The 23,501-nt window shown below is 41.4% G+C and overlaps 1 protein-coding gene across 1 annotated transcript; it reads right to left on the bottom strand.

The window, feature by feature from the left end:
• Positions 1-276: 276 nt before the first annotated feature.
• LOC106571109 (cholesterol 24-hydroxylase) lies at positions 277-18,339 on the bottom strand. The gene is made up of 15 exons (XM_014143787.2): positions 17,931-18,339; positions 17,599-17,676; positions 17,433-17,514; positions 17,148-17,221; positions 16,843-16,929; positions 16,606-16,744; positions 16,214-16,327; positions 15,787-15,949; positions 15,493-15,558; positions 12,173-12,245; positions 11,995-12,079; positions 10,060-10,170; positions 5,226-5,314; positions 1,076-1,142; positions 277-896 (listed from the first exon to the last, which is right to left on the bottom strand). Exons 1-15 carry the CDS (start codon positions 18,077-18,079, stop codon positions 741-743), a joined length of 1,533 nt encoding a protein of 510 aa, XP_013999262.2. The 5' UTR covers positions 18,080-18,339; the 3' UTR covers positions 277-740.
• Between the last annotated feature and the right edge of the window lie 5,162 nt (positions 18,340-23,501).

The raw sequence follows: 23,501 nt of genomic DNA, 5'->3' as shown, positions 1-23,501 counted from the left end.
TGCCACCCACTCTGAAACTAACTGCAGCACTTTGTTGAGTGTTGCAGCCATTTCAGTCGCTGTAGTAGCTGACGTGTATACTGTTGAGTCATCCGCATACATAGAAACTCTGGTTTTACTCAGTCAGTGGCATGTCGTTAGTAAAAATTGAAAAAAGCAAGGTCTTATGGGTGTAAACAACAAAGATACAAAACATGAGAATGAACGTTCTTGGTTTGTCTGCAGGTTCACACCGACACCTTGTGGATAAAAGTATTCTAACCTTGTGGAGCTCAGTGATGTTTGGTCAATTACTTTATTAAAAAATAGTAAATTCAATCCAACAGAGGCACTGTGGTAATGCTGGTTAGGAAGTTCATCAAAGAAGTTAATATATACTTTACAAAGCTCTTTATATTATGTGATAAATGGTATACTGCATAGTAACCTTTATATTATGTGATAAATGGTATACTGCAGATTAACAACATGATAAGGGTGCATTAAAAACAAGGAATCGGTACAAATACAAACACTCCTATGTCAAGTCTGTCCTAGTAACTCTCTTCACCACATAGACACATTATATTTAAGATATTATTTCACCATTGATACAAAAAAGAAACATAATTGTTCAAAATCCATTTTCATAAAAAATAGCTAGATATTTGAATAAGACAGAGGGTATTTGCTCCACTAGGAAGTAGAAGGAATAAGACAAGTTATAGAGAAGTGCTAGTCATGTTCAGGTCCCAGTCAGGTCAGGCTGCGGGTGTCTGTCCTCTGTGTCTGATGTTACACACCACTCCACTCTTTGGTCTCAAAGTCCCAGTGTCCAGGATGTCAAAGGACTGGCCAGGCAGCAGGCTGAAGTCAAACCTCTGGAGCAGCTTGGCCATCACTACCTTGGCCTCCATCTGTGAACAACAGATCTGTTTAAAGGATGACAAATCTGGTGTGCTCAACTATAAAAAAAAAAAGTCTATATTGGAGGCAGAAGTCCAGGAGTAATCTAACTAGGATGGATAATAGGATCAGCAGAGAACACTCCCAAATAAAGTTGTTTCAATGTATTTCATATGGACAGTCTGCTCACCTGTGCGAAGCTCTGTCCCAGACATGAGCGTGGTCCCAGGGCGAAGGGGTAGTAGCAGTAATAGGGTCTTCAGGACAGAAACAAACACAACATGTCTGTTAGTTCCGCATGTGTTTTTCTGTTGCTCATTAAGAAAAACAAGATGTATTTTTTGGGGGTGTGGTTCGATGTGACAGTTACTGATGTTTGTCCCCCATGAGACCAGGTGGTGTAAAGAACTTAAGTTAAAATACATTTAACTACTACTTAAGTCAATTTTTGGGGTATCTATATTTTACTTTTACTCCACTACATTCCTAAAGGAAATAATGTACTTTTTACTCCATACATTTTCCTTGACACCCAAAAATACTCGTTACATTTTGAATGCTTAGCAGGACAGGAAAATTGTGTAATTCACACAATTATCAAGAGAACATCCCTGGTCATCCCTACTGCCTCTAATTGGGCAGACTCACTAAACACAAACGCTTTGATTGTAAATTATGTCGGAGTATTGAACTGTGACCCTGGCTATCCGTAAATTAAAAAAAACAAGAATATCGTGTCGTCTGGTTTGCTAAATATGACATTTTAAATGATTTATACTTTTACTTTTGATACTTAAGGACACTCAAAACCAAATACTTTTAGACTTTTACTCAAGTACTATTTTACTGGGTGACTTTTACATTTGAGTCATTTTCTTTTAAGGTATCTTTACTTTTACTCAAGTATGAAAATTGGGTACTTTTTCCACCACTGCATGAGACACCATAGGAACAAAGGCAGTATCACTTCCTCAAAATAGTCCAAGTTAACTCAAGAAATCTGTAATTAATTGTGTTTTTTGTTGACAAGGTTTTAGTCACACAATTTTACATCTAGCCAAGGTGTTTAGTGCAGTATTTCTCAAGTAAAAAATGCGCGACATGTTATCCGATCCACTGCTCTAGTGGGCAGGTTTGTCTCACTGTCTGTGTTCTGCCATCGGATATAGCGTGATCACCACAGCTGTTTATCCCGTGTTAGTGGGCGAAATCAAAACCCAACCACCATGTAAGTCATGACGAACTTTGACTTCATGACCAAAAGTAGCCCTTTCCTCGAATCACTGATCAAAAGTGCCGTCTTTAGCCTCACGGGTGGAATATTATTAATATGTTTCATAATTAATATACACTACCGTTCAAAAGTTTGGGGTCACTTAGAAATTACCTTGTTTTTGAAAGAAAAGCACATTTGTTGTCCATTAAAATAACATCAAATTAATGAAAAATACAGTGTAGACATTGTTAATGTTGTAAATGACTATTGAAGCTGGAAACTGATGATTTTTTATGGAATGTCTACATAGGTGTACAGAGGCCAATTATCAGCAACCATCACTCCTGTGTTCCAATGGCATGTTGTGTTAGCTAATCCAAGTTTATAATTTTAAAAGGCTAACTGATCATTAGAAAACCCTTTTGCAATTATGTTAGCACAGCTGAAAACTGTTGTTCTGATTAAAGACGCAATAAAACTGGCCTTCTTTAGACTAGTTGAGTATCTGGAGCATCAGCATTTGTGGGTTCGATTACAGGCTCAAAATGGCCAGAAACAAATAACTTCCTTCTGAAACTCATCAGTCCATTCTGAGAAATGAAGGCGAGAGATTGCCAAGAAACTGAAGATCTCGTACAACGCTGTGTACTACTCCCCTTCACAGGACAGCGCAAATTGGCTCTAACCAGAATAGAAAGAGGAGCAGGAGGCCCCGGTGCACAACTGAGCAAGAGGACAAGTACATTAGAGTGTCTAGTTTGAGAAACGGATACCTCACAAGTCCTCAACTGGCAGCTTCATTAAATAGTACCCGCAAAACACCAGTCTCAACGTCAACAGTGAAGAGGCGACTCCGGGATGCTGGCCTTCTAGACAGAGTTGCAAAGAAAAAGCCATATCTCAGACTGGCCAATAAAAAGAAAAGATTAAGATGGGCAAAAGAACACAGAGACTGGACAGAGGAACTCTGCCTAGAAGGCCAGCATCAAGGAGTCGCCTCTTCACTGTTGAGACTGGTGTTTTTTTAATCTGGTGTTTCTATGTTATGTTATACTTCAGTCTTCTGTGATGTATATACAGTGCAATATTGGGCTGCAAACTTAAAATGTAATACACTTCAACTCTATATCTGATATGGTACAGGTGTCTTCTTTGTTTAAGTCCATAACCATGTGTGTGAGGTGTATACATTTGTTTCAAAGTAAATTTGTTTAATACTACCAATAATCCTTCTGTGTGACCCTGATCTAGCCAACTGCAGTAAAAGGTTAACCTACTTGCACTTTTTAGTTAATTTTGGCACTGGAATAAATGTTTGACTAATATCGATGTCACATACAGCGCATTTGGAAAGTATTCAGACACCTTCACTTTTTCCACATTTTGTTACGTTACAGCCTTATTTTAAAATGGATTAATTCGTTTTTTCCCCCTCAATGTACACACAATACCCCATAATGACAAAGCAAAAAAGCTAATGTTTTTTGAAATTTTTGCAAATATTACATTTAAATAAGTATTCAGACCCTTTACTCAGTACTTTGTTTAAGCACCTTTGGCAGCGATTAGAGCCTTGAGTCTTCTTGGGTATAAGCTTGGCTCATCTGTATTTGGGTAGTTTCTCCCATTCTTCTCCGCAGATCATCTCAAGCTCTGTCAGGTTGGATGGGGAGTGTCACTGCACAGCTATTTTCAGGTCTCTCCAGAGATGTTAGATCGGGTTCAAGTCCAGGCTCTGGCTGGCCACTCAAGGACATTCAGAGACTTGTTCCGAAGTCACTCCTGCGTTGTCTTGGCTGTGTGTGCTTAGGGTCGTTGTCCTGTTGGAAGGTGAACCTTCGGCCCAGTCTGAGGCCCTGAGCGCTCTGGAGCAGGTTTTAATCAAGGATCTCTGTACTTTGCTCCGTTCATCTTTGCCTCGATCCTGACTAGTCTCCCAGTCCCTGCCGCTGAAAAACATCCCCACAGCATGATGCTGCCACCACCATGCTTCACCGTAGGGATGGTGCAAGGTTTCCTCCAGACGTGACACTTGGCATTCAGGCCAAAGAGTTCAATCTTGGTTTCATCAGACCAGAGAATCTTGTTTCTCATGGTCTGAGAGTCCTTTAGGTGCCTTTTGGCAAACTCCAAGTGCACTGTCATGTGCCTTTTACTGGGGAGTGGCTTCCGTCTGGCCACTCTACCATAAAGGCCTGTGGCTCAGTTGGTAGAGCATGGTGTTTGCAACGCCAGCATGGTGTGTGCAACGCCAGGGTTGTGGGTTCGATTCCCACGGGGGGCCAGTACAAAAAAATGCATGAAATGTATGCATTCACTACTGTAAGTGGCTCTGGATAAGAGCGTCTGCTAAATGTAAAATGTAAAAAAATGTAAATGTGGAGTGCTGCAGAGATGGTTGTCCTTCTGGAAGGTTCTCCCATCTCCACAGAGGAACTCTGGAACTCTGTCAGAGTGGCCATTGAGTTCTTGGTCACCTCCCTGACCAAGCCCCTTCTCCCCCGATTGCTCAGTTTGGCCGGGTGGTCAGCTCTAGGAAGAGTCTTGGTGGTTCCAAACTTCTTCCATTTAAGAATGATGGAGGCCACTGTGTTCTTGGGGGCCTTCAATGCTGCAGACATTTTTTTGGTACCCTACCCCAGATCTATGCATTGACACAATCCTGTCTCGGAGCTCTACGGACAATTCCGTCAACATCATGGCTTGGTTTTTTCTCTGACATGCACTGTCAACAGTGGGACCTTATATATACAGGTGTGTGCCTTCCTAAATCATGTACAATCAATTTAATTTTCCACAGGTGGACTCCAAACAAGTTGTAGAAACACCTCAAGGATGATCAATGGAAGAAACAGGATGCACATGAGCTCAATTTTGCAAAAATGTCTAAAAACCTTTTTTTCCTTCGTCATTATGGGGTATTGTGTGTAGATCGATGAGGAAAATTGATTTTTAAATTCATGTTAGAATAAGGCTGTAGCATAACAAAGTGTGGAAAAAGTGAAGTGGTCTGAATATTTTCTGAATGTACTGTATGCCGGTTTCAACGAGAGAAGTTCTACTTTAATCAATTCAAATGTTGTAAAGAAACAATAAAACAATAAAAACATATCGTGTGACTTACTTGGCAGCGTCTGGATGGAACCTCTCTGGGTCAAACGTCAGCGGGTCCTCAAAGAACTTATCCAACCTTCCACAGACATACGAACTGAACTGTAAACAGACAAGATAGGGGCAAACATAAAATATTTAAGACAGTTTAGGAAATAAAATAAGTACACCCACACCCAAAATAGTTAATGAGGTGTTGACTACACTGTTAAAATGAAGAGCATTGTAACACCAAAACTCTTTCAATATGCTTTGTGTTATAGTCATGACAGACAAAGATATATAGTTAAGCAAACTTTACTAGGCATGTTGTCAACCAGCACATTAATAAAGTAACAACTGGTTTCCATTTCCTGTGTAACATCAATATTGCTACATGTTCTCTTTTTTCTTTTTTAACAACAAAGGCAGACTCCACCTAACTTTGGCTTGTAGTCTGCAAAAAACTGGAATGTGAACTGAATATTTGTTTACTGTCTCTGACTGTCCATTAATTATTATTATTTTTACTTTCGCACAAAGTCTTTCAGGTGTATAGGTCTTCGGATGGCCCTACCAGACCTTGTGTGGGGAGTGTTGATTACATCAGGAGGTGCTTGACCTGAGATGTTTGGATCTTTTTGTTGAGGTGCAGCGTGTACCTCTAGGTTGTGTTCAGCACCCTGCTGGGCGTCAGCTGGTCCTCTGTTTACTGGCTCTGTGCCAGGCTCCTCAACAGTGGGGAAATCCTCCTCTATTTCTCTGCTCTTCCTCAGGGGTCGCCTGTTCCTCCTGAAGACTTGTCCCTGTTCTGTCTTCACCTCATAGGACCTTTGCTCCACAGGTCTGACTACTGTGGTCCTCTGCTACCACTGTTTCTGTCCTGTGAGTGGCTGAACTCTCACCCTGTCATCTCGTTGCAGCTCTGTGTGATCCTTAGCAGAGGTGTTGTAGTACTTTGCCTGTTTCTGCTGTCTTTATTTGAACTTCTCCAGATGACAATTCGCCATCCCCGGTCTATGAAGATTTTCACTCATTATTAGTGTCTTTGTACGTTTTCCCATGAGCACCATTGCAGGGCTGCTGTCTGTTCCTTGTGACGGGGTATTTCTGTGATCCAGCACGGCCAGGTATGGGTCAGCACCTGCTCTCTTTGCCATCAGTCTTTTGGCCGTTTTCACTGCCGATTCCACTTTCCCATTACTTTGCGGGTATCCTGGAGACGATGTCTTGTGTGTAAAGTCCCAAGCCTTGCTGAAACTTCGGAACTCATCTGAAGAGTACTAGGGACCATTGTCTGAGTAAAGGATGTCAGGTAGCCCATTATCTCTGAACTGAGGGCAGTAGGCACAACAATGCTGGAGATAACTCCATTTTGCACACTCAGCTCATCTCCTTTCACTTCAGGCCACCCCTGCAGGATCACATTATTCAGTGTCTGGAGCTCCCGGTCCAGCTCAGTGGCTCTCTGGATGTGCTTTAGTCTCTCGCTTGACAGAGGGAGGTAGTGTATCATATTGATTGATTCCACTTGGACCTCCACAGGTCCTCTGTTATCTTGTTCTGTGAGGTACGCCCTGCTCAGGGTATCGGCCAGCACCACATGCTTTCCTGGAACGTATCGGAGACTGACCTCGTAGTTTTGGAGTCTCATGAGCATGCGTTGTAGTCTTTTTGGTGCTCTGAGGAGAGGCTTTGTCATGATGCTCTCTAGAGGCTTGTGATCTGACTGCACTGCAATAGTTCGTCCATATGTGAATTGGTGGAACCTCTCCATGCCAAACACCACTGCAAGCAGCTCCTTCTCTATCTGTGCATACCCTTTTTCAGTCTCTGTCAGCGCTCTGCTGGCGTATGCTATTGGTTGTCCTCCCTGCACCAAGGCTGCTCCTAACCCACTCTGAAGCATCACACTGTAGTACAAGCTGCTCTGTTGGGTTGTAGTATTTCAGCACAGGGGTCTGTGCAATGGTATCCCTGATTTTATTGAAAGCCTGCTCATGTCTCTCTGACCACTCCCACAGTGAGTCCTTGAGTGTTAGCTGTCGCAGTGGCTCGCAGAGCTCCGTGGCGTGGCTTCAGAACTTAGCTAGGTAGTTTGCCATGCCCAGGAAGCGCTGCACCCCCTGCACATCTGTAGGCCTAGGTATCTGTTTGATGGCTGTCACTTTTCCTGGGTCCACTTTCAACCCCTCTGATGTTAGCAGGTGGCCAATGTAGGGCACTTCCTTCAGCCTGAGCTGCAGCTTCTCTGCATTCAGCTTGATATTGAGCTTCCTGCATCCGTCCAGGAGCATTTTCAGGTTTTTGTCATGGTCCAGAGTCGCCGCTTCATCGTTGTCTCCTTCTCCCACAAGCAGGATGTCATCTGCAATGAGTTTGACTCCTGGAAGACCTTCCATTGCCTGGTTCAACTTCCTCTGAAAGATCTCTGGTGCTGGACTGATTCCCACTGGCATGAGCAGCCACCTGTAGCATCCCATGGGAGTAGAGAACGTGGCGAGATAGCTGGATTCCTCCTCCAGTTCCCCATGCCAACATCCATTTTTTACATCACAAACAGAGAACACGTGTGCTCTGTTCAGATGTGGCAGCACGTCTTCAATAGTGAGAAGTGGGTAATGGCTCCTCTTGAGTGCCTTGTTGAGAGGCTTCGGATCAATACACACTTAGTTTTCCCAGACGGTTTCTTCACTACGATCAGGCTGCTAATCCAATCTGTGCTTTTTTCAACTGCTTTTATCATCCTTCTTTTCTCTAGACCACTGAGCTCCTCTTTGAGTGGTTTATATAGTGCTACTGGCATTCTTCTCTTTGGCAACTGGATGGGCTCCACTTGCTCATCCACTTCCAGCTTCAGTTTGCCGGGTAAGCATCCATTTCCCTGGATTACATCAGAGTACTCCTGTTTAATTTGCTATTTAGTCCAGGATCTTGTTGTTTTCTCGATGGCCAGGATGTTGTGATGCTGCACAGTAATCAACTCCATTGCCTGGATAGCCTTACTGCCTAGAATGGGCCTGTGCACATTCTTGTTGACTACGATGAACTCAACTTGGTAGGTTTTCTTATTGCGTGGATTGATCACTTTAAGTTTTTAGCACAGAGTCACTCACGATAGCGAGCTAATGTTGACGTTCGGCGCGATGACTAGCCTGTAAACGCGGCACTTTTTCAAACTGTGGGATGTATTCTTCATTTACATCAATGAGATCCAGGTTCTTTTGAGTACCGCTGTCATCATGTTTCAATATGCCTTGTGTTGTAGTCATGACAGACAAAGATATATAGTTAAGCTAACTTTACTAGGCATGTTGTCAACCAGCACATTAATAAAGTAAGTAACAACTGGTGTCCGTTTCCTGTGTAACATCAATATGAGTAACATCAATATTGCAACACAAACTAGTTGCAACTGAGCTGCCACCAACTTGAAGGAGACAAAACCTTATCTTTGCTGGAGTATTGACACACATAACATGGTGTGTTGTAACACCCCTAAATCAAATATTGTGCAACACCTTGCCAGGGACTGGGAGCACTAACAGAAAAGGTTAAACACTATTTTGGTGTTTCGAGTTCTGTTTAGTGCAGAATTGGATCCCTTCTCTTTTGGTGTCATTTCATTTGTCTATGTGGGAATGGGTGCTGTCCTCATTGAACGTCAAATTGCCTCACAGTTTTGATATCCGCTCATCATGATCCATTACACAACAAACTGCTTAATACCAATATAGAAATATAGTCTTCTTTCTTCAAACATGTAAACAACATTGTGTGAAAGAATCATAGTCTAAAAACGTTAAATTACCCACAATCCTCTAAAAACAGAGTCATGCGTCAAGATAAGAAATGCAACGTGATTAAAACCAAAGACTTCCAATGAGTTCAATCAATCTATTGTCTCTCACTTTGGTTATCCTCATAAAAGATAATTACATTTTGAGTAACATATTCAGTTGGATTTACATTACTTTAGTCAAACTAAATTAACAAATCATTGAAATGACTTGCATTTGTAAACCATTGATTGTATGAGAAACACAATTTTTGAGTTTTGATGCAGCCTTTTACATTCACTGAACCCCCAAAATGGGTTTTCACAACACTCTCTTAAAAACACCCATATTCAGATTGAAGAACCACTTTGGGTGTTTCAGAGTTCCTACACTTCTGTTTTAAAACACATTCTGTGTATTAACATTTTACATTCAAACACACAGATCTCAGCTTAGGTGCACTACCTGTCATGGTTTCATTACACAATCATGGTGTTTTGAGACATTCTATGTTTACAGTGTAACAGAGAAAAAGTCAATGATACAATGATACTACATTGAGGTATGAGCCATACTGGCTTGGACAAGGCTACTTCATTCCTTTACTACATTGAGGTATGAGCCATACTGGCTTAGACAAGGCTACTTCATTCCTTTACTACATTGAGGTATGAGCCATACTGGCTTAGACAAGGCTACTTCATTCCTTTACTACATTGAGGTATGAGCCATACTGGCTTAGACAAGGCTACTTCATTCCTTTACTACATTGAGGTATGAGCCATACTGGCTTAGACAAGGCTACTTCATTCCTTTACTACATTGAGGTACCACAGCGTTTCACATGTTAACACCACAACTAAACTTAGAGATATTAAAGGGATACTTTTCCTCCAGAGTCAGATGAACTCCTGGATACTATTTTTATGTCTCTGTGTCCAGTATGAAGGAAGTTAGAGGTAGTTTCCCGAGCAAATGCTAACTAGCGTTAGCGCAATGACGAAGTCTATGGGTATCTGCTAGTATGTATCCTTTTAACATACAATAACACTCATCACTCATCACATTGTTTTTGAGGTGACTACTCACGAAGCATGTGACTCCTGCTGGGATGGGGATGCCGTTGATGACGATGTCGTTGGGGATGAAGCGAGAAGTGCCTGGTGCTGTAGGGTACAACCTTAGAGTCTCCTTCAAAACCTAACGTGGGGAGATGACATGAATCAAACACACCATGCTGATTAATTAACCATGTGAAGAGTTACCTGACCCAAGACTTGAACACTTGCGTTAGCTCCCTGAGCTAAATCACACTGGGCACAGACGTCAATTCAACATCTAGTTTTGATTTACATTTGATTTAGTTGTAAACGTAAATTCAACTTGAAATCAACAAAACATTTCACCATGTCATTCGATTTAGGTTAAAAGGATTTTTGCAAAACCAATCAGTTTTCCAAGTCATCACATAGATTTTTTTGGTTGAAATGAAGTGGAAACAACGTTGATAATGGGATGCAATGCCTAGGCTTTAGCTCAGCCGGCTAATACAGTCTTGCAGCCCAACCGGGTTAACATCCAGTTGGTCACACAACTGCTGTTAATATAGTACAAGTATTGTATAAAATAGTATATTAGTATACTAGTAATAAGTTTTAAATCAAATTTTATTTTTCACATGCGCCGAATACAACAGCTTACCTTGAAATGCTTACTTACAAGTCTTTAACCAACAATTTAGTGTCAAGAAAAATAAGAGTTGAGAAAATATTTACTAAATAAACTAAAGTAAAAAAACAAAAGAGTAACAATAAGATAACGAGGCTATATACAGGGGTTACCGTACAGAGGCAATGTGTGGGGGTACAGGCTAGTCAAGGTAATTGTGGTAATATGTACATGTAGATAGGGGTAAAGTGACTATGCATAGATAATAAACAGCGGGTCAATGTAAATAGTCCGGGTGGCCATTTGATTAGTTTAGTTGTTCAGCAGTCTTATGGCTTCAGGCTAGAAGCTGTTAATGAGCCTTTTGGTCCTAAACTTGGTGCTCCGGTACAGTTTGCCGTGCGGTAGCAGAGAGACCAGTCTATGACTTGGGTGACTGGACTCTTTGAACATTATTTGGGCCTTCCTCTGATACTACCTAGTATAGAGGTCCTGGATGGCAGGAAGCTTGGCCCTAGTGATGTACTGGGCCGTACACACTACCCTCTGTAGCGCCTTCTGGTCAGATGCTGAGAAATTGCCATACCAGGCGGTAATGCAACCGGTCAGGATGCTCTCGATGGTGCAGCTGTAGAACTTTTTGAGGATCTGGGGACCCATGCCAAATATTTTCAGTTGCTTGAGGGAGAAAAGGTGTTGTCGTGCCCTCTTCACAACTGTCTTGGTGTGTTTGGACCATGATAGTTTGTTGGTGATGTGGACACCAAGGAACTGGAAACTCTCGACCCGCTCCACTTCAGTCTAGTCAATGTTTATGTGGCTTGTACGGCCCTCCTTTTCCTTTAGTCCACGATCAGCTCCTCTGTCTTGCTCACATTAAGAGAGAGGTTGTTGTATCTGACCTCCCTATAGGCTGTCTCATCAATGTCAGTGATCAGGTCTACCACTGTTGTGTCGTCAGCAAACGTAATAATGGTGTTGGAGTCGTGGGTGAACAGGGAGTACAGGAGGGGACTAAGCACACACCCCTGAGAGGCCTCAGTGTTGAGTATCAGCATTATATCCTTTGCGTACGACTCGTTAAAGAAAACATCTTCATCCAGTTCCAGGGGAGTAATTGTGCTACAAAGTAGTACAAAGTAGCACAATTCGTTGAGAGCCCGTAAAACGACAGCCATCTCCTCCAGTGCCATTCTATCAGCCATCGTACAACATTGTATAACGTACAATATGGTTTCTGTTTATAGATGTCAGTTCCAATTCTGAGTCCTGGATCTGGTTTGTAGCTCCATTGCTGTCACTGTCAGGCCAATGACAAGACAGCACAAACGGACCTGGGACCGGTAGATCATTTACCTGAGACAGGTAGGTCATTTTCCCCAGGTCGTCAAAGCTGATTTCCTGTTTCATCCCGATGACGTCATCCACTTCCTGCTTCACCCTGGAGAGGTCAGAGACACACAAACTAAACCAACCTGTTTTTATTACAGAAATGATCAATACCGAAAATAGAAATGATGAAAACAAGTCCTACTTCGTCAATATCTCTGGCAGCCTTCCCAGTTCCATGACGGCAAAAGCTAGTTGATTGGCTGTTGTCTCTTGCCCTGTCATGATTAAAACAAACAAAAGTAATGTCACTGTTGTTTCTTCAACTTTCACTTGAGCAGGAAAAGATATATTACTAAGAAGGATATATTGATATAATATGATATATACAGTTGAAGTCGGAAGTTTACGTACACTTAGGTTGGAGACATTAAAACTCACTTTCAACCACTCCACAAATGTCTTGTTAACAAACAATAGCTTTGACAAGTCGGTTAGGACATCTACTTTGTGACTGAAACAAGTCATTTTTCCAACAATTGTTTACAGACAGATTATTTCACTTATAACTCACTGTATCACAATTCCAGTGGGTCAGAAGTTTACAAACACTAAATTGACTGTGCCTTTAAAGAGCTTGGAAAATTCGAGAAAAGGATGTCATGGCTTTAGACGCTTTTGATAGGCTAATTGACATCATTTGAGTCAATTGGAAATGTACCTGTGGATGTATTTCAAGGCTTACCTTCAAACTCAGTGCCTCTTTGTTTGACATCATGGGAAAATCAAAAGAAATCAGCCAAGACCTCAGAAAAAAAAATTGTAGACCTCCACAAGTCTGGAAATTGCTCCCAAGTATGAACCAAACGCCTGAAGGTACCATGTTCATCTGTACAAACAATAGTACGCAAGTATAAACACCATGGGACCATGCAGCTGTCATACCGCTCAGGAAAGAGACGCGTTCTGTCTCCTAGAGATGAACGTACTTTGGTGCGAAAAGTGCAAATCAATCCCAGAACAACAGCAAAGGAACTTGTGAAGATGCGGGAGGAAACAGGTACAAAAGTATCTATATCCACAGTAAAACGAGTCCTATATCGACATAACCTGAATGTCTGCTCAGCAAGGAAGAAGCCATTGCTCCAAAACCGCCATAATAAAGCCAGACTATGGTTTGCAACTGCACATGGGGACAAAGATCATACTTATTGGAGAAATGTCCTCTGGTCTGATCAAACAAAAATAGAACTGTTTGGCCATACTGACCATTGTTATGTTTGGAGGAAAAAGGGGGATGCTTGCAAGCCGAAGAACACCATCCCAACCGTGAAGCACGGGGGTGGCAGCATCATGTTGTGGGGGTGCTTTGCTGCAGGAGGGACTGATGCACTTCACAAAATAGATGGCATCATGAGGTAGGAAAATGATGTGGATATTGTTGCGTCAAAAGACAGGTATTCATATTCAAGGCATTCACATTTTTAACTGATTTCAAAGATAAAACACCAGCAGGGGGGCGAAAGAGTGTATGCATTGTGGAACCCATCATTAGCTTGTGTTTCCCTGGGGAACATATATACTGGTGCACCTTTGATAGCAGGTGGTGAAATGTTTGGTGAAAAAGAGTTTCACTGGAAGTCCTTCATGGAAGAGGAGATTCTCATTCATACACATTCAGCTCATTTAGGATTCTGGAGACTCAACCAGTAGGGACATGGACATTTCTGTGTAAAATTGTTGCCAGTTAGGTGTTTATTTGTGTTGAGAATTGAGACCAATTGTCTAATTTAGTATACCGTAAATTCCGGACTATAAGCCGCACTTTTTTCCCAGGCTTTGAACCTCGCGGCTTAAACAATGACGCGGCTAATATATGGATTTTTCCCAGTTTCAATTAAAAAAAAATAATACCATTTTTTTTAAAAACACATTCTGTGACGTGCTCAGTTTTTTGGCGGCATGAAGCTTTCATTAGACCAATGAAATTGCCGAACGGGTTACGTCAAACAACTTTTTTGTTTACTGTTTAGATTAAATCGAGCGCTCTCAAACTTCCCATCATTCTGATTACGGTAGTCATTTTGTCACCCTCATCATGGCAAAGACACGGAGAAATGCATATGATGCAGCTTTCAAGTTGAAGGCGATTGATCTGGCTGTTGGAAAAGGAAATAGAGCTGCTGCACGGGAGCTTGGTCTTAATGAGTCGATGATAAGACGTTGGAAACAGCAGCGTGAGGAATTGACTCAGTGCAAAAAGACAACTAAAGCCTACTGCTCTTTTCTTTTTTTTTTACAAGCCGTGTTTCGTTAAAGCCTATATATTTTTGTTACAAGCCGTGTTTCGTTAAAGCCTATATATTTTTGTTACAAGCCGTGTTTCGTTAAAGCCTATATATTTTTGTTGCAAGCCGTGTTTCATTAAAGCCTATTTATTTTTGTTACAAGCCGTGTTTCGTTAAAGCCTGTGTAAAGTTCATTTGTTTCAATGTACCGGTAGGCACCTGCGGCTTATAGACATGTGCGGCTTATTTATGTTCAAAATAATATATTTTTTTAAATTCAGTGTGTGCGGCTCATATTCAGGTGCGCTTAATAGTCCGGAAATTACGGTAGTATAATTTAGATAATATGACTACATTGAGATTATATATTTAATTTGAAATGACCTTACTTGAAGTAATGTATATTTATGTTTGTGTTTTGCCTTTAAAGGTTATTAACCTAAAAAACTAACTAACTAACTGACTAAATAAATAAAAGAAGTCAGAAGAGAATTGAGTTGTCCCTTGCGTCCTTCAGTCCATAAAGAGGCCTTTTTCAAGTTTGGGCAAAGAGCTGCAGTGTGAACCATACACAACTTGACAGATATATTGAAGCAACATCTCAAGACATCAGTCAGGAAGTTAAAGCTTGGTCGCAAATGGGTCTTCCAAATGGACAATGACCCCAAGCATACTCCAAAGTTGTGGCAAAATGGCTTAAGGACAACAAAGTCAAGGTATTGGAGTGGTCATCACAAAGTCCTGATCTCAATCCCATAAAACCTTTGTGGGCAGAACTGAAAAAGTGTGTGCGAGTAAGGAGGCCTACAAACCCGACTCAGTTACACCAGCTCTGTCAGGAGGAATGGGCCAAAATTCACCCAACTTATTGTGGGAAGCTTGTGGAAGGCAACCCGAAACGTTTGACCCAAGTTAAACAATTTAAAGGCAATGCTACCAAATACTAATTGAGTTTATGTAAACTTCTGACCCACTGGGAATGTGATAAAAGAAATGAAAGCTGAAATAAATCATTCTCTCTACTATCATTCTGACATTTCACATTCTTAAAATAAAGTGGTGATCCTAACTGACCTCAGACAGGGATTTTTTACTAGGATTAAATGTCAGGAAATGTGAAAACTGAGTTTAAATGTATTTGGCTAAGGTGTATGTAAGTTTCCAACGTCAACTGTATGTATGTATATATATATATATATATATATATAAGTATATCACTTGTTTCAGGGAGACGTACCGGCAATGAAGAACGTCACAAAGTTGTCCAGCATAAGCTCCTCATCATCGTTTGCTATGTTTTCCTCTGAAATGATGGATATATCAGTTTACAGCATTGTAGTGCTACTGAACCTCATCAATAACATGACTGTTTTAGCAAACACTTGTCTCACAATGTTACATGCAGAGCCACAGGTAAAAGGATTCCAATGTTACCCTGGTCCCAGATCTGTTTGTGCCGTCTTGTCTTGAACAGTGGCAGGAGTTGGCAAAACAGCACGAACAGATCTAGGATCAGGCTACTACAACATGCCTTTGCCAGCCGTCTTGAGGATCTGTGTGAGGATGTCTTTTGGAACGTCCTCTCCGTTTTGGACGGCCATTTTCCTCTCGTTGATCCACTGTCTGCCTGTCGAACGCAGCAGCCGACAAGACTTCTTCACCTCGTTGATGAACTTCTTGTTCTTTGGGTAGAGCTAGAAATATGACATCCGACCATTTATTTAAACCCCATCTAGGGACTGTGACTCTGTAAAACGCATTATGGTGCATTTAGCCACATCTTACAGGCTTCCTACTTGGAAGGACGGCAACAAGAGACTAGAACAAACTGTTCTAACTGTATTTGTTTCCTATGAAATAGGATTTTATCTGATGAAACTGTAGGATTTCAAATAGATAAATTCAATAAGCCATCGTTCTCGAGAAGCATCACTAACATACTTGATGTCATTATTTACCTGGAAGGTGGAGTCTCTGAGATAGTGGACCATTCCCTTCAGACACATCTCTATAGCGTTGGGAAACGGAGAGTCACTCTCATTCAGCAGATCCAGCTCCACTCCAAACGCCACCTACAGATTATATAAAAACAGAGGATTGACAACATCTTACAACATGATAAGGTAAAACTCCTGGTTCTAGTTATGCTAATTATAGCTAGCACATTGGCTTGGTTAGACTAAATTGTATATAGCTTAGGTAATGAGTGTGTTATCAGTTGTCATAAGCAAAAAACTGCCTGTTATGACAATTTTACTGTCAGATATACAAACAAATGTAGCTTTATAACAGAAAGAATAAAGTGTAAGTGCAGTGTGGGGATCTGAGGGGAACAGGAAGTGAACGTTACCTTAGTGATGACATCCAGTGTCACACAGTTGAACATGTGGTGCATGTTGGCAGCTGTGTTGGTGTCAGCCATGTCTGCCAGTTTATCCATCAGCTTCTCTGCCCTCTCGTTGAACACACCCATCTGACCCCGCAGGTACCTAACAATACACAGCAATGATGGATGGATGAACAGATGGATGGCTGGATGGATTGATCAATGGATTATTACACCATGTGAAATGGATAAGTGACTTACAGACTGCTGAAGGCAGGGTCCATTATTCTTCGCTGTTTGTACCACTCATCATGATTCTGTGCTGTGACCAGGCCACTTCCCAAAAACCTATGAAGAAGGACAACAGAGTATTTACCCTAAGACTGAATAAACTGACCAGTGACCAAGTTGTCCCGTTTGAATGTCTATATGCTCTGTAGGCTACGCAGGCGATAACCAGCATTAGGAGGGATTGTGTTGAAAGAGTTGGTACCAACCAAAACATTGACACAATAAATTGTAGTAGGAAGTATATTTAGATAACATTAATTATACAGAGGACTCACCTCTGTCCAAACAGGTTGAAGAGATGCTTGTAGACCAGTGAGTCTTTGGGGTACTTAGGTGACATCAGGACTTCCTGTGGAGACAAAGCAAAGTGTCAGTTTGGTTTGAATGGGGAATTGGGGTAATGGGTTATTTTACAGCACTTTAATTTCAGAAATTAACATGGTAAAATGTATAATTCACCTAATCTTGGTTAACCCAGAACTAAAATCTTGCTTATTTGGTCAGGTGTTTACATTGTCAGTCCATCAGAGATTATAATTACAGTAATTTCTCAGGTTTACCTTGGTGGTATCAGGACAGGTCACACACAACACCACAACATGCATACCGTTGATACGGTAGACCGGTCCATATGTCTCAGCCCTGTCAAAGATAAAATATATCTCTATTTATTGTCCCATGATAAACAACACTTGATTCAATGTGTGTGTGTAGCATTCAACAAACCATTCCAGAAATTTGTCGTGGACAACTCGATCATTGCTCATCTCCCTCAGCAAGGTTGGGGAATGACCAAATAAAAAACTAGGGGAGAACAAGAGACGAATTAATCCATAAATGACAAATAAGGAGGTTATGGCATGAGTGATACCTTCACCTAGTGAAAGGGAAAAAGGCAGGTGAAACAGCGACCATGACGGCTGTTGAGGTCAACTTTCACCTACTGTAGTTCCTTATCAACAAATCTGATGCGTTATGTCGTCTCTCAATATAGTTGAAACTAACATTTAGCTAAAGCATTTTAAAATAAATATTCAAGTTACATAATACTGACTCACCTATCCCTTGGTGGTCCCGGTATGTGATCATATTTCAGATGAATATATTTTATGTAAAGACAAAAAATTAGAAACGCGATCAAAATCAAACCAAACAAGCACATAAGCAAATAACCGATCCAACTTGCAATCAAATGAAAAAGTGTCATATTTCCGAAGACTAGATATCTCGCAGTGACCCTACAAACCAGTTATGTGGTCGTTTATTTTGGACGGAATTCGGTCAGCTGTAGTACTAGAAGCAGAGCGGAAGAGACGAAGCGAGAGGGTTTACTACGCCCCAAATGTGATCGTTAATTATTATGGAGTGGCTGCTTTACAATATTTTCTGGAACCTGAATTACCGTGGCTATTGATACGGAGATTTCTGCGCATGAGCGTGATGTTTTTTGTATGTACTGTGTTGACATCATTGATGACCTTTAAGGTTGCAGTGACACATCCATAACCTGAGCTGAAACCAGATTGCATACCAGAGAGAATACTATAGACATTAAGAAAGCCTGATGATTATTGCCAAGTTTTTCCAACACTTTTGATAGAACAGGGCAAAATAGAATGTTGTGTGATGATGTAGGCTACTCATTATAGTTGCAGCCATATCGTAGCCACTAGCCAGAATTCCTGCAAAAAGTTTTGCAAAGGGGCAAAAAACAATATGCGCTTTAACCACTCAATGATCATGCAAGTACAGCACGAGTTCAACCTGTTGAACCTCTGGGCAGCCAAACGGTTGAAGGCAGCCCGATGAAGGAAGTGGCAGTGGGAGCACTGAGCAGAAGCGACATAAACAGCAGAGTGGACAGCAGCTACAGTACTTAGAATCAAGGGCAATGTTGTGCTGCTATTTTTCTTGACTGGGCCAAAGTTTTTGATACAGTAGACCATTCCATTCCTGTTGGCCGGCTAAGGAGTATTGGTGTCTCTTAGGGGTCTTTGGCCTGGTTTGCTAACTACCTCTCTCTCTCAAAGAGTGCGGTGTATAAAGTCAGAACATCCGCTGTCTCAGCCACTGCCTGTCACCAAGGGAGTACCCCAATGCTCAATCCTAGGCCCCACACTCTTCTCAATTTACATCAACAACACAGCTCGGGCTGTAGGAAACTCTCATCCATTTATAAGCAGATGATAGTCTTTTACTCAGCTGGCCCCTGCCTGAATTTTGTGTTATAAGCTCTACAACAAATCTTTTAGTGTCTAACAAGCTTTCTCTGCCCTTAACCTTAACATGTTTAGTTAGCTAGCTACATAGTTAACCAGCTAAATTAACAAACAGAATAATTATTTGATTTCCCCCGCTGTAACACAGTAGTATATTAGCCAGCAATACACAATATGGGTTTCAGTAAATAAGCTGAAGTTAGCTAGCTAACGTAGGTGGCTTGCAGGAAAAATAACTTAACTTACTTAGCTAGCTAGGCACCGTATTTGTCATCTGCCCTCTTGGTGCTGGCATCAGCTGTAGCTGAGCTTCTAACGTTAGCTAAATCCTACTAGGGCCCCAGAGTGGCGCAACGGTCTAAGACACTACATCTCAGTGCTAGAGGCGTCACTACAGACCCTGGTTCAAATGCCGGCTATATCACAACCGGCCGTGATTGGGAGTCCCATAAGGCGGTGCACAATTGGCCCAGCGTTTTCTGGATTTGGCTGGTGTAGGCCGTCATTGTAAATAAGAATTTGTTCATAACTGACTTGCCTAGTTAAATAAAGGTACAAAAACAAACATTTGTTTTGAATCCTCTTAGCTATATTCTGGTTGAAACATGTATGGATGAATGTCACCATTTAGCTAATAGAGCATCATAAAATGCTCCATGGTCAAGTTCGTGTTGATGAGAGGAAGCCATTGTGTCTGAGAAGTTCTTTCAGTTTTGCCCAAAGGATTGTTAGTGTCCGCCTGCTTTTCAAAAAAAGCCTGCCTTCGGGGAAGGACAGGGGCCAGAGCACAAAGCACCTCCGACACAAGTTGTAGTCTTTCAGAGACTGAAAGAAATGTGTCTGCTTCAATATTTAGCAATGAATCCACCAAAAAGAGCGTCGCTAAAAGATGTCCAATGGCTCTATCGAACAAGGACAACCATATCTACACCCACAAAAACGTATAGTGCGATCAGTTTATAACATAGTGCCTTCCCGAAATGCCCCATCAACACACCGGAAGCCGTCATAGGGTGTATCATTCAGAGTGCAAAACCCTGACCCGCCTTCCTCCTGGGCAATATATGTCAAAGCCATAATGTATTTTACCCAGAGTACCCATTCATGTGAATGACAGTCCTATGTACACTACATTCGGGAAGTATTCAGACCCCTTGACTTTTTCCACATTTTGTTAGGTTACATCCCTATTCTAAAATGGATTAAATAAAACATTTTCCTCAATCTACACACAATACCTCAAGGATAAAGCGAAAACAGGTATTTAGAAATTGTTGGAAATGTATTAAAAACAAAAATGTTTTTACAGACCTTTTGCTATGAGACTCAAAATTGAGCTCAGGTGAATCTTGTTTCCATTGGATTCAGGTATTAAATAAGGTATTTGTTTTTTATAAAACCTGTTTTCACTTTGTCATGTGTACAGTCGTAGCCAAAAGTTTTGAGAATGACATAAATATTAATTTGTACAAAGTCTTATTCCTCAGTTTGTATGATGGCGATTTGCAAATACTCCAGAATGTTATGAAGAGTGATCAGATGAATTGCAATTAATTGCAAAGTCCCTCTTTGCCATACAAATGAACTGAATCCCCCAAAAAGATTTCCACTGCATTTCAGCCCTGTCACAAAAGGACCAGCTGACATCATGTCAGTGATTCTCTCGTTAACACAGATGTGAGTGTTGACGAAGACAAGGCTGGAGATCACTCTGTCATGCTGACTGAGTTTGAATAACAGACTGGAAGCTTCAAAAGGAGGGTGGTGCTTGGAATCATTGTTCTTCCTCTGTCAACCATGGTTACCTGCAAGGAAACACGTGCCGTCATCATTGCTTTGCACAAAAAGGGCTTCATAGGCAAGTATATTGCTGCCAGTAAGATTTCACCTCAATCAGCCGTTTATCAGATCATCAAGAACTTCAAGGAGAGCGGTTAAATTGTTGTGAAGGCTTCAGGGCACCCAAGAAAGTCTAGGAAGTGCCAGGACCGTCTCCTAAAGTTGATTCAGCTGCGGGATCGGGGCACCACCAGTACAGAGCTTGCTCAGGAATGGCAACAGGCAGGTGTGAGTGCATCTCCACGCACAGTGAGGCGAAGACTTTATGAGGATGGCCTGGTGTCAAGAAGGGCAGCAAAGAAGCCACTTCTCTCTAGGAAAAACATCAGGGACAGACTGATATTCTGCAAAAGGTACAGGGATTGGATTGCTGAGGACTGGGGTAAAGTCCTTTTCTCTGATGAATCCCCTTTCCGATTGTTTGGGGCATCCGGAAAAAAGCTTGTCTGGAGAAGACAAGGTGAGCGCTACCATCAGTCCTGTGTCATGCCAACAGTAAAACATCCTGAGACCATTCATGTGTGGGGTTGCTTCTCAGCCAAGGGAGTGGGCATACTCACAATTTTGCCTAAGAACACAGCCATGAATAAAGAATGGTACCAACACATCCTCCGAGAGCAACTTCTCCCAACCATCCAGGAACAGTTTGGTGACGAACAATGCCCTTTCCAGCATGATGGAGCACCTTGCCATAAGGCAAAAGTGATAACTAAGTGGCTCGGGGAACAAAACATCGATATTTTGAGTCCATGGCCAGGAAACTCCCCAGACCTTAATCCCATTGAGAACTTTTGGTCAATCCTCAAGAGGCGGGCAGACAAACATAAACCCACAAATTCTTAGAAACTTCAAGCATTGATTATGCAAGAATGGGCTGCCATCAGTCAGGATGTGGCCCAGAAGTTAATTGACAGCATGCCAGGGCCGATTGCAGAGGTCTTGAAAAAGAAGGTTCAACACTGCAAATATTGACACTTTGCATCAACTTCAGGTAATTGTCAATAAAAGCCTTTGACACGTATGAAATGCTTGTAATTATACTTCAGTATTCCATAGTAACATCTGACAAAAATATCTAAAGACACTGAGGCAGCAGACTTTGTGAAAATTAATATTTGTGTCATTTTCAAACCTTTTGGCCACGACTGTAGATTGATGATACATTTTTTTAAATAAGGCTGTAAAAGTAACAAAATGTGGAAAAAAGTCAAGGGGTCTGAATACTTTTCCGAATGCACTGTAAGTCATTAATTTCGGCATCAGCCGTGACTATAGCCTGTCCCTTCAAAATGACATGAATCGCAGCATTCTTGTTTTCGAATACCATTCCATTTTCCTAGCAAAGTTCTTGCATTCAATTCTCATTCTTAACTTTTCACTATATATTTCTCATCCTTTACTTTATGCATCACAAAAATAAAATCTACATTCATAGCATCAGCAGTGTGTTCTGAGCTGATAACAATGAATAGAGTATATAAAAACAACACAAAGCACACCGAGACAAGACAAGCACAACAGATACTATTTTATTGTCTGTTCAAATGTAAGTTGCTAACAATTCAATAATTACAAAGATTCCAACTGGTGATTTTAATATCTTTTTTTTTTTTTAAGAGGAAAAAAAAAGCAGTAGTGTTTCAAAGAGAGAAAAAAAATGTCCCGTCTTCGGAGAGCTGAACAGAAGTCTGGGAAGAATAAAAGGAACGAGAACGATCACTGACACAAAATCAAAAGATGATACTCGGACTAAAACATGTGCAAGTTTAATACAGTGTTTCTGGAAAACCCCCCCTCTCACCGATAGCCTGCAGGTTTAAAATCACTTCGGGAATTGATCTGAACGAGGTGCTATAAAACAAAATGGCACTGAAGGCACACTAGAGTGATTAAACTGGATATGCCACACATGCCTGTACTGTATCTCATACTTCTGTACAATGAAACATCCCACACTGGAGGAAAAACTATTCAGACACCCCCCTGTGGTGGTACGGCGCTATGACTGTACACCACCGCTAATGCTTCCCACTCTCATGATTGAACGATTTAAAATGTGAGGGCCTTGGCCGGGGGGGGTTCTCTCTATAGTGAGCAGGTCTTCACACACATACCTATTTATTTATTTCAACATAGCACACGAAAGCAGCAGCAGCTTGTGAAGGACTCTTATTAATAATCCTATGAGTAATGTGGTCCTTTTCGCTATGTTCAGATTCCCACCACTTATCAACTTAAAACCGCATATCGAGAAATGAAAGTCTCATGATTCTGTTTTTATTTCTTCTTCCATTTCTGGTTGCTATGGCGCCAACTATACGTTTTCTGGCAAAAGATCCAAGTTAAAAACAATGCATGTTAAAGGCTGGCAGGAGATGTAAATGCTGTAAAATATGCCCACTAATTTAGCTTTACAGTAAAACCCCTGCAGTCAGTTGAGTTGAATGGCAGCTCGTCCCCTGGGAAGGTACAGCTCTCAAAATGGTCCGGGAACAGCTCAATAGGATTACAACGCCAGTACAGAAGGGGCTGGGAAGTGTGTGTGTGGGAGGGGTAATGGTTCTTGTAGAA

This window comes from Salmo salar, chromosome ssa15, assembly GCF_905237065.1.
Source record: "Salmo salar chromosome ssa15, Ssal_v3.1, whole genome shotgun sequence".
In the NCBI taxonomy this organism is placed as follows: domain Eukaryota; kingdom Metazoa; phylum Chordata; class Actinopteri; order Salmoniformes; family Salmonidae; genus Salmo; species Salmo salar.
Note: the sequence above shows the minus strand (reverse complement) of the source record. Positions and strands in the feature narration are given on the sequence as shown.

What these genes read in the sequence shown, in the direction of transcription:
- LOC106571109 (XM_014143787.2), bottom strand. Translation starts at nt 18,079, where the DNA reads ATGACACTTTTTCATTTGATTGCAAGTTGGATCGGTTATTTGCTTATG. An exon ending in TCAGAGACTCCACCTTCCAG is followed by an intron (nt 15,950 to 16,213) that starts GTAAATAATGAC and finishes TCATATTTCTAG; the next exon opens with CTCTACCCAAAGAACAAGAA. An exon ending in CCTCAAGACGGCTGGCAAAG is followed by an intron (nt 15,559 to 15,786) that starts GCATGTTGTAGT and finishes CCATCATTTCAG; the next exon opens with AGGAAAACATAGCAAACGAT.